The 12,294-nt window shown below is 37.7% G+C and overlaps 1 protein-coding gene across 3 annotated transcripts in view; it reads left to right on the top strand.

Moving 5' to 3' along the window:
• Positions 1-12,294, top strand: part of LOC106142273 (disintegrin and metalloproteinase domain-containing protein 22) — a 421,117-nt gene that overhangs the window by 216,107 nt on the left and 192,716 nt on the right. For all 3 annotated transcript variants that reach the window (XM_060954904.1, XM_060954903.1, XM_060954905.1), the window contains one exon: positions 267-317. In XM_060954904.1, the coding sequence (XP_060810887.1) occupies positions 267-317 (51 nt within the window). The remainder of the gene's footprint in view (positions 1-266; positions 318-12,294) is intronic.

Raw genomic sequence — 12,294 nt, 5'->3', positions numbered from 1 at the left:
AAACAGTCTTGAAGACTGTACGGCCACGTTCAGCTATTTGGTTTAATGATAGAATTGAGATTCAAGTAGTGACAGGTTGCTAGCCCATCGCCTAAAAGAAGAATCCCAAGTTTGTAAGCCTATCCCTTATACGACATCTATCATCTAAAGTGATGGCGTGGTCCTATTCTTTTTTGTATTGGTGCCGAGAACAACACGGCAATACTTCTTATACTCACGGAAATTACAAAACACTTTGTGAACACAAACATGTCTGTTTGTTGCAGAAGCTGATTACACACTGGACGATTCATTTTGGAATGAAGAGAGCCCAGTTGGTAAGTGGTAGTTGAATTCTCGCTTTAAGAGATACATATGTTATATACTATATACGTATAATATCGGAGTGGGAAGATCTAGACGAACGTATCTTGATCAAATTAACGACGTCCTGGTAAAGGGTTAAAAGTACCCGAAACCGCCAAGCTTGCATGAAGAGAGTTATGAATGTGGATGAAGCAAAGGAAGTATGCAGAGATCGTGGCAAGTGGAAAGAGGTAGTCTCTGCCTACCCCTCCGGGAAAGAGGCGTAATAAGAAAGAAATAATATCTTTGGAAACACTACGTACATAAAAATAAAAAGCTTATGACATCTTATTGTTATTCCTAGAGGGGTAAGGTTTTCTAGCATTTCCATGTATATACACCTACATATAAACACGTCTTTAATATCCCTTGCGGGTTGGACAACAAAGATTTCACTCCGACACAACATCGTTTGTCGCGCGGTCCCCAGGCATAACACCTACCCTGGCGGAAGATCTTCCCTTATGGAGGTCGAGACCGAATCATCGCTCTCGCTACAAGTATAATCCTACTTCCTACTATACTATTATAAAGGCGAAAGTTTGTATGGATGTATGGATGTTTGTTACTCTTTCACGCAAAAACTACTGAACCGATTACCATGAAATTTGGTATGTAGGTAGCTGAAGACCCAGAATAACACATAGGCTACTTTTTATCCCAGAGTTCCCGCGGGATTGATAGGGTTTCCATGCGGACGAAGTCGCGGGCGGCCTCTAGTACATTATATTGACACTAAAGTATTTAAGCACACATCGAATGTTTACAAACATCTGTCTATAAACATCTATAGGAATCCTTACATCACAGGGCTGGTTCATGTCACGTGTCAACCCCCCACACCTCTCCCCTCCCCTTCTGCACAGTATCACGTTTTCGGGGAAAACTTGGGGAAATTACCCGTTCATTTCTTACGACTAGCTTGAAATATTGTTTCCGAATAGAATATTTTACTGTGATATTCTTATTGGTAACATTTTTTTACCCATATCTGGTATGTAAAAATGTTGGGTTTAATACTTGGTAGGTACGTAATGTGTAAATCGCAATGTAGACATTCTTTAAATGGCTTTGTCTTCCTAATTACTTATGTTACGAAACGTAATGTGTAAATCGCAATGTAGACATTCTTTAAATGGCTTTGTCTTCCTAATTACTTATGTTACGAAGTAAGTTTTTAATGTCAAGTAAAAGCAGGTTAAATCATAAAAAAATATTTATGATTTCATCCAATATACCTATTTGGGTAATCTACAGTTTTGATCATGTAGGAGAGAGTGAAGATTTTACAAATTTCATCTTTCCACTTGCTGCGATACCTGCATATTTTTTTTGCTGCATTGACATACGTTTCAAACAGTCTTCTTGGTTTTGGGTATTGTAGTCGGTTAAGAAGAACACAAACTCCAAAAAAAAGTAAGATGTATTGTCTACCCACTCTTTCGAGTAACAGGCGTGCTTATATATGTATATGTTACATACACACAATGTATACCAATAATTCTATGATCATTATTTACACCAAAAAAACAGTTGAGATAAACATTCTTGCCATTTCGAACATAATTCAAAAGCATTTCGTAAAATTCAAACTTGGAACGAAACATTCGCGAGTCGACCTGAAAAACAGATACCAACCGCTGCAAACCGCTCCAAACTGGTTGAAAACTAGTTTCGCGCGCCTTTGATGTGGGGGACGTGAGCTCGCCAAGTTTGGAAATTTCTGTTTCTAATAAATTGGAAAATTATATCAGTTGGCATGCACGGCGCGGCTACCCTTTAAAGGGGATGTTGTTACGAGTTATATTCTTTTTTTCACTTTTACAAAAAAAAATTAAATATATTTAAATGTATTTAAATGTCCGTGATTGAAAAGCTCCGTACAAAATTGAACGTTGAACACAAATTTTATGAGTTGTAAATGATACATTCATACATACATAAAATCACGCCTCTTTCCCGGAGGTGTAGGCAGAGACTACCTCTTTCCACTTGCCACGATCTCTGCATACTTCCTTCGCTTCATCCACATGTAAATGATATAAGTGTTAAAACTAACCTTAAAAGGAGACTTGATCAAATCTAGTCGAAGGTATCAGGCTTAAGAACACTAGATGTTGGCTACATTTACCTCAAAATTCGTGATATTAATAATGTATGTAAACAAAAAATATAACTCTATAAGAGTAAAACATACAAAACAGACAGAGATGGTATAAATGCGAAATTATCGCTAATGCAATCTCTTTCAGTCAACCTTTGGGTATATATATAATATTACTTGAAATTGCAAGATTCCACTCCGTACTAGCATCAGTTAGCTTCCAAACTAATGTACATTACACCATCGGTACATTGTTACGAACAACAATACACAGGAAGCCCATTGAAATTCCATTCTTGTCTTAATTCCTTTGACAGCGACCTCTAACTTGCGAGCTGGAGTTAACAAAATGGCACAATATTCAATCGCGCCGTGTAATAAGTCGTCTGCTTCTTGAATATAAATAGGAACGCTTAACGTAAGGCTGACGCTCCAGTACAGTGAGTTACGAGGCCAAGCGATAATGTAGTTTTGCCAAGGAATTTTTTTTTTGTTGTGTCAATTGATGCTTCAGTATTAAATTTAGAATGAATTTTAATGTAATTTTGTGAATGACATTTTTGTTAATTTTAATGAAAAAGAAAATATCTCACATATTCCTAGAGCATAAGTTATCACTCATATAAATCGCTTTAACACAAGTGCAAACGGAATAGTCTTATATGATTTAGATTTCTGATTTTACACTTTCAAATTTGCATATATACACCTGTGAAACATTATAAGTAAGTATATGATTCACAAAATCTTAAAATCAATTTTCACTAAAGTTGTCACTTTGAATCACAATTAGTTGAAAGTGCCTTTAGACTAAACAAACCTGTTGGCTCTGCATATCCCGTAACGAATAAAAACGAGATTGTGCGTATTCATTGTTTGTTATCAGCCTTGCTGACTTCGTGTAATCGTTTCACAATATGTCACTCAAATTATCGCTTCAATATTATATCTTGTGATGGATATCACGCCTTAACGTAGATGTTACGGGCAAACGTGACGTAATACGTTACGTGAACGACACGCTTTGCATTCGACGTGTTTATCGCGTGTTTTACGTCCAATCCTTCTGATCCCGACTTTCAAAGTGCCGTGTTATTGCTAGGCTATGATCGAGTGCTTATTAGGCTAAAATATAGCTTTCCTTTTCTAGCCTATACTGTCAAAAGAGCAATATTTGTAAATATATATATGTACTGCCGTGTGGTCCTCGGCACCAATAAAAAAAAGTATAGAATCCATCTCGTTCCCATGGATGTCGTAAAAGGTGACTAAAGGATAGGCTTATTAACTTGGGATTCTTCTTTTAGGCGATGGGCTAGCAACCTGTCACTATTTGAATTTCAATTCTATCATAAAGCCAAACAGCTGAACGTGGCCTACCAGTCTTTTCAAGATTGTTGGCTCTGTCTACCCCGTAAGGGATATAGACCTGAATATTTGTACTCGTGTCTTTGTTTTTTTTCAATTTAATACGGTTAACCCGTAATTCAATATAATTTAGTTTGCCGTGTGGCACTAAAGAATACGACCACTTTATCTCTCTTTCATGGATGTCGTAAAAAGCGATTAAGGGCCTATCCCTACTTGAGATTGTTCTTGCAAGTGATGGGCTATCAAGCTGTCACTATTCGAATCTCACTTCCATTATAAAGCCACACAGCTGTACGTGGCCTTTCAGTCGACTGTTGGCTCTGTTTACCCCGCAAGGCATATAGACGTGATAATATATATGTATGTTAGTTGCCCTGTAAGGTTGCAGAGGTCAGACGGGAGTCGTTATGTGAAAACCACTAAAACTTTCAGCTGTATGGTTTAATGATGGAATTTAGATTAAGATAGCGACAGATTTATGACAAGAAGTACATATATTTATTACGAGCTATGCCCGCGACTTCGTCCGCGTGGAATCGATAAATGGTCGATAAATTGTCTATTCAACACAAAAATATTTTTTTTAATTCGAACCAGTAGTTCCTGAGATTAGCGCTTTCAAACAAACAGACAAACAAACAAACTCTTCAGCTTTATAATATTAATATAGATAATATAAAGCGGTGTTTAAATGAAAATGTTTATTTGTAATGCACAAAGCGTTTTCCTCTTAATAGTCCACTTTTTTGCCTGACTGTACATAAACTCTGGAGTCCGCCAACTTTCTTAATCACTAAGTCCCCTTATCTACAAAAGTACGCGTCTCGAATACAAATTCTAATCTAAACTTTATTACGTAAGCCATAAGGTCATGACTTTCCAATTACCATCTCAATACGTGAGCTTTCAAATCAATAAAGTTCACGGTGATTTAGTTGCTACGCCGTAGCTGGGCGCTACGCCGTAGCATGGTCTACGAGCTACGATCGCAACGTCTCCATTTTAAAGATAAATGTTCGGAATTGACTCATATTGGAGCCGGTAAAGGATTATATGTTTGGAGTAATAAATCTGCTTATATATGACTTTGGGAATACGTTAGGCTTAAAGGAAGCTCGGGTGCGCTTTACGACTTCGTAATCCGGCAATATAAGGGATAATGCTCTCAGAAAAATATTTTAGATTTTCAACATAATATATGTGATATAATATATAACTTAGTGCCGTGTGGTTCCCGGTAACAATACAAAAAAAGAATAGGACCACTCCATCTCTTTCCCATGGATGTCGTAAAAGGCGACTAAGGGATAGGTCTACAAACTTGGGATTCTTTTTTTCACGCGATGGCCTAGCGACCTGTCACTATTTGAATCTCAATTCTATCATTAAGCCAAACAGCTGAACGTGGCCTTTCAGTCATTTCAAGAGTGTTGGCTCTGTCTACCCCGCAAGGCATATAGACGTAATCGTATGTATGTAATTCAACATTTATGCCATACAAATAAACATGACAAACAATTGTTACGAGACTAATGGCTATGTCTACCCCGTAAGTGATATAAACATGATTATATGTATGTACGGTTATACTCTACCCTTCAGCGAGCCACAAGGCCAACTCTGAAGTTTATTTACTTGAAAACTCCGCCATTTTATATGACTTCCCGCAGGTAACCAAGTTCAAGTTACAGATTGCGGTGAAAAGTTAAAATGATGGCCGCCATCGCTCTGACCCGCTGTAATTAATTTGTATTTTGTACTTTCGGCCACGTAGCGATTTTAATGTTGCGTTTCGGAATTCCAAATTTCGGGAACTCGGATTTGTAGGGATCGTTCCCGTTTTTTAATTCGACCGACCTTTTTTTTTGGGAAAAGAGTGTTTGTTTTTGGAAGAATCCCGAGCTTTTAAGCCTATCCCTTAGTCGCCTTTTACGATGTTCATGGTGAAGAGATGGATCGGTCGTATTATTTTTTCTTTTGTTGCCGGAAATCACACGGCGATGGGCTAGCAACCTGTCACTATTTGAATCTCATTTCCATTAATGTATGTGTCTGTTCCATTAATGCCATGTAAAATTAATTACTATCTCACTCTGCGGTAAAAAACCGCACGACAGTAAAATTAAAATTACCCCGTAATAAAAGCATTGTCTTAAACAATACTTAGATTTTAATACTCCTGTGTGTAAAGTTGAAAGTTCGGAGGATGTTGCCTCTAAGAGCTTTCCTAAATATGTCGTAATATTTTATATACAAAATCTGCAAACTTTGAGCGCAGTAAAATGGTGAGGTGCTCGTAAAAGCGAAACGCTAAGATTGGACCGAACCTTGTGGACGTTAGGTGCAGAACGTATGAATTATGCGGGCGGGGTCTCACTTATAGCGATGTGAAACAAATTTAGTTGATTTTCATTATATTTATTATAAACTAGCTGACCCTGCAAACGCTGTTTTGCCAATTATTTTTATATATTATTACGGAACCCTATTTTTTTCCAAAATAAAATATAGTCGTATGTTACTCGTGGATAATGTAGCTTTCGAATGGTGAAAGAATTTTTAAAATCGGTCCAGTAGTTTTTGAGCCTATTCATTACAACCAAACAAACAAACTTTTCCTCTTTATAATATTAGTGTAGATATAGTAAGTTATTATTCAATTACAAATTATACATATTTGTTTTAGTAGAATAAAAATGTACCTACCTTTCTTTTAAAAAAGCATATAATAGCATCAACATGCGGGAGTGTGCCGACAAAGCTGGCAGCATTGCCAATTTGAATGCCAATGCTGATTATCTGAGCCAGACAATTTCCAGCCTTCCGGTCACGAGATACCACAATCAGCTTTTTCGACAATTGTCGGAAAGGTGACGGGCAAATGGGCCCCTTTCTTTTTAAAACTTCATCTTTTAATCTCCACAAAACGCGGTAATAATATAAAGGTCAGGTCAAAAGTACCCGAAACCGCCGAGCTTGCATGAAGAGAGTTATGAATGTGGATGAAGCGAAGGAAGTACGCAGAGATCGTGGCAAGTGGAAAGAGGTAGTCTCTGCCTACCCCTCCGAGGAAGAGGCGTGATTTTATGTATGTATTTTATGTAAAACTACATGAGGCGCTCCACACCGCTAAGGACCGGGCAAGGTGGAGAGACGTAGTGCGCTCTAAACTGACTTGTCTCCGGGGAGTTCACGACCCTCAGTAATGAGGAATACGACGCAAGAAGAAGTATGTAAAACGCGGTAACTGGCACCACACCCCACTATCGCCCGGAGCGTCGCACAGATGACGCGTGCATAATGCATAGCGCTGCATTTAGTGATAGCATACCTACATGCATGCAGGCGCCATTGTCATTCATATGCGGTTGGAGACCTTCGCTCATTCCACTGACTTAGCTGATATCACTGGCAGAACATACTTTGAGCACATCCAACTAAATACATAGGTACATATGGTCATGTCTAAATCCCTTGTGGGGTAACAGGCTTGAAATGACATAAAATATGTAGGTATATATCCATCCAACTAAATTTACATAATTAATAACTTTAGAATAGAATAGATTTATTTTCAAAATTGGATACAAGGTAACATTTATTGACGGCACATCAGTTAAATCTAATTATAACTACTACCGCTTTCAAAGCGCATGTGTAGAAGAAGCGCGCGGAATAAACTACACTGCTTTATGTTCACATACATATAATTACGTCTTGAGGGGTAGACAGAGCCAACAGTGCCGAAAAGACTGATAGGCCACGTACAGTCATCAAAAGACTGAAAGGCTGTATATGTTAGGTTCAAATTTACATACAGGTAAAATGTGGCTTCAAAGCTTTATAACTAAATTAAATACAAAACAGAAGCTTGTTAAAACTCCTATTTAAACTAAAGATTGAGGCTTCCGTGACACGCCCTCACTTTTACGTGTTCGACGTGGTGGCTTTAAGTTGAATTACAGGCGCTGGGCTAACTTTATCTATACTAATATTATAAAACTGAAGAGTTTGTTTGAACGTGCTAATCTCAGGAACTACTGGTTCGAATTGAAAAGTTATTTTTTGTGTTTGGTAGATCGTTTATCGAGAAAGGCTTTAGGCTGTTTATCATCACGCTGCAACTATTGGGAGCGAAGAAATAATGGAATATGTGGAAAAAAAAACGGGGAATATTATTCATCCTTGAGGATTTAATGATGCCCAAAATAAGTATTCCACGCGGACGAAGTCGCAGGCACAGCTAGTGATATATAACTTAACTTGTTAATACACGAGTAATAATACTGTTTGAATTAGACGAACGACATAATGGTTAATATTCTGTTACACGTTGCGAAACTGTTGACGAGTTTGATAATATGTTGAGTTAAAATTGAGTTAATATGGAAAATTTAACAGAGAATAGACATGAATGGAGGACACTCCACTTAACTCCGACAAGAGTTAGCTCTTTAATTTAAGAAGAAGGAGTTTGGAGTTTAATGCAAGAACGTCGATATTTCGAACTGCATTCACATAATCACGTCTATATCTCTTGCGGGGTGGAGAGAGCCAGCAGTCTTGAAAGACTGACAGGTCACGTTTAGCTGTTGGCTTGATGATAGAATTGAGATTCAAATAGTGACAGTCCCCTAGCCCATGGCCTAAAGAGGAATGCTAAATTTATTAGTCGCCTTTTACGACATCCATTTAAAATCGAGGGAGAGATTCTATTCTAAAGTCTCGGGCATCACTACGGGGAACATTCAATTAGCTATATGATTCTATATATAATATAATAACTCCTTCGCGAGCAAGAGAGACGGTAACAGAGAGAAACAAAGACAACAATACATCAATACTAAGTGAACGGCAGACCGTGCACACGTGATTTATCACCGCGAATTATTATTAATTATCGCAGAAAAATGGCCTACTTTGTTTCAGAAATTGTTTGATGGTGAAACGCGAATTTCATAATGGAATTTTTCGTTAATACAAACACAATGGCCATTGTGTTACGGTGAATAGGCGTTTTGTCGTCATATTTCGTTAATATGTAGTTGTCGAGTTTAAGTTTGGCGCGTTAACGAGTGTTTTCGGCTTATATGTTTAGTTAGAGACATCGAAAATTTGTTAAACAGTATTATTGCATCCTTTTGCGTTGTGATAAATGGATTGGATATACGTATATACAATTATTAGGTTTTGTTAAGTTACTCTTGTAAAAAGATGTTGTTATTGGCACCAATAAAAAAGGAATAGGGTCACTCCATCTCTTTCCCATGGATGTCGTATAAGGCGACTAAGGGATAGGCTTATAAACTTGGGATGGTCAAATGGGCTAGAAACCTGTCAACTGTTTTTGAATCTCAATTCTATCATTAAACCAAACAGTAAAACGTGGTCAATTGTTCTTTTCGATACTGTTTGTTGGCCCTGTCTACCCCGCAAGGGATACACACGTGATTATATGTGTATGTACATGTAAAATAAACGTTCATAATTTAATATTATTCAATCTGTATAAATATTCATAAATGCTAACGTTACGAGTACCCACTGCACTGAAATACTAAAATCCAGGTGGTGAGCAGTGCTTGTAAAACTATGGCGATAAGTAACAAGTTTGAGAACAGCTGCCTAATTTATACGAGCTTGCCGTTACAACCCGGATTCGGTCGGACGTCGGTTGGTTTAATTTACATAAATCTGTTGTCACATACATACATATAATCACGGTTATATACCTTGCTGGGTAGACAGAGCCGACAAACAGTCTCGAAAAGAACAATAGACCACGTTCAGCTGTTTGGTGTAATGATAGAATTGAGATTCAAAAAGGGACAGGGACATCGCCTAAAATAATCCTATGTTTATAAGCCTATCCCTTTGTCGCCTTTTACGACATCCATGGGAAAGACATGGAATGGTCCTATTCTTTTTCTATTGGTACCGGGAACCACACGGCACATTAATTATGGTGCTAGAGTTATTTTTTTCCGAGTCGGAGAAAACCCATGATTTTCATAATCAAGAATTATTAGATTTTGCCAGCAACTTCATTGGCGTACAGTGAATACTTTTGTAAAAAAATCATGTAATTTACATACACAAACATGTCACGTCTTAATCCCTTACTGGGTAGACAAAACCAACAGTCTCGAGCCACGTTAAGCTGGATCACTAAATGATAAAATTAAAAAAAATCCCAAGTTTATTAATCTTTAGTCTTGATTGTTTTATGACTATTCAGCTCTGTCTACTCTGAATAAGATAAAGACGTGATGTGTGTGATTCGAAAAATCATACCTCTAACGATTTATGAAGAAGCAATTGAATAAAATTAATATAAATATATACGAGACAAAAAGCACTGACTGAGTTAGCCACGAAGTAAGTTCGAGACATGTGTTACGAGATACCAACTCAATGATTCTATATTTTATAATAAATACTTATATAAATAAACATCCATGACCGAGGCCAATCTGAGAAAGTTCGTCTTTCACTATTCCCCGGCCGGGATTCGAACCCGGGACCTCTAATGTCACAGACAAGCACACTACCGCTACGCCACAGAGGCCGTCTAACTACTTCTTGGCGGTAGCGATCCACAAACCTCACCTAAATGTAATCACTACACCATTAATTACGTGCGAGATAGTGTATTATTTGTACCCTCTTCCCGAGCTTTAATTAAGCGATTCATCACAGGTTGCGTCATGACAAAACCCATTGTAAGTTTCAGGCACCAGCCACCAGTTAAGTATGACCCACCCCGCCCCGCGGAATCTCTTTAAAGACACGCGTGAGCGGGACGCGTGGCGGTTTTGAGAGGGGTCTGAGGAACTGGTTGTGGTTAAAGACAGCGTTTTCTGAGTTTTGCTGATATAAGTACGATTTTTTTTGGTGTTATGTTCTTTAAGGGTTCGTTGTAATTGATATGGTGTTATAAGAAGAAATGATATCATTCATTTTCACCTTTCGATTCAGGTGTTTAGTATCTATATAGATATATCGCGTTTTAATCACTTACAGGGTAGACAGAGTCATAAGACTTGAAAAGACTGAAAAGCCATATTCAGCTGTATGGCTTAATGATAAAACTGACATTCAAATGGTGACAGGTTGCTATTGCTAGCCCATTACCTAAAAGAAGAATTTTAACTTTATAAGCATATCCATAGTCGCTTTTTTCTTTAAAAAGCAGTCCTATCCTTTTTTCCATTCGTGTCGGGAACCACACGACACTATTCGCAATCAAACTAAATAAACATTTATTTAATCAAAACCCTAAGAACCGATTAAGACCAATTTCACCATACTTATTTGATTAAGTGCTATTTATATCCCCATAATTGGTTAGCGTGATGTTTTCAAAGCATCCAGCGGCGCAATCTTGTTATAAATGTCAAGATTTAAAGGGATAAGTTAATTTAGATGGGATTACGTCGCCAGTTATAACTGGGTAGACAAATATGTGACATTGATAACTTAGTTAGTAGACTTATTAAATAATTACATGTTTTTTTTTTATTTGTAATACGATAAAAATATATTTACTTACATACTCTCATCCATAGCATACATACATATGGTCACGTCTATATCCCTTGCGGGGTAGGCAGAGCCAACAGTCTTGATGTCTTGAAGAATCATTCCTCTTCCTCGGAGTGATAGACGTTAACGTCTCAATAAATAAATATATACGGGACAAATTACACAGATTGAGTTAGCCTCGAAGTAAGTTCGAGAATTGTGTTACGAGATACTAACTCAACGATACTGTATTTCATAATAAATACTTATATAGATAAACATCCAAGACCCAGGCCAATCAGAAAAAGTTTCTTTTCTCATCATGCCCTGGCCGGGATTCGAACCCAGGACCTCCGGTATCACAGACAAGCGTACTACCGCTGCGGTACAGAGGCCGTAAATAGATTTACTCGTATCTATTGACTAAGTCATCTGTTATTAGGTTTCTGTTCATACACGCACATATTTACAAATGGTGTCAGTGTAACTGAGCCCTAAGTAATCCGGCGTGCCCCCTCCATTGGATTACAAACTAATCCTGAACTTTATATTTAACCCACTTCACAAAGTTAGGTTCAGTTTACCAACTTGAGGAAACTCGCCCCACGGATCTGTGTCAAAAGGTGATTGATAGAAAATAAATAAAATAAAACTTTCGGATCAGTTTTGGGTATCTTAGAAAAACTATTTATCCGTTGTCATTTGCCGTGTGGTTCCCGCAACTTTAGTTCTTTCTTCACTCCATATCTATTTGACGGCCTCTGTGGCGCAGTGGTGGTACGCTTGTCTGTGACACCGGAGGTCCCGAGTTTGAATCCCGGTCAGGGCATGATGAGAAAAGAACTTTTTCTGATTGACCTGAATCTTGGATGTTTATCTTTATAAGTATTTATTATAAAATATAGTATCGTTGAGGTAGTATCTCGTAACACAAGTCTCGAACTTACTTC

The sequence above is a fragment of the Amyelois transitella genome, chromosome 5 (assembly GCF_032362555.1).
Source record: "Amyelois transitella isolate CPQ chromosome 5, ilAmyTran1.1, whole genome shotgun sequence".
Lineage (NCBI taxonomy): Eukaryota > Metazoa > Arthropoda > Insecta > Lepidoptera > Pyralidae > Amyelois > Amyelois transitella.
The sequence above is the reverse complement of the archived record's forward strand: the minus strand, read 5'-3'. Positions and strand labels throughout refer to the sequence as shown.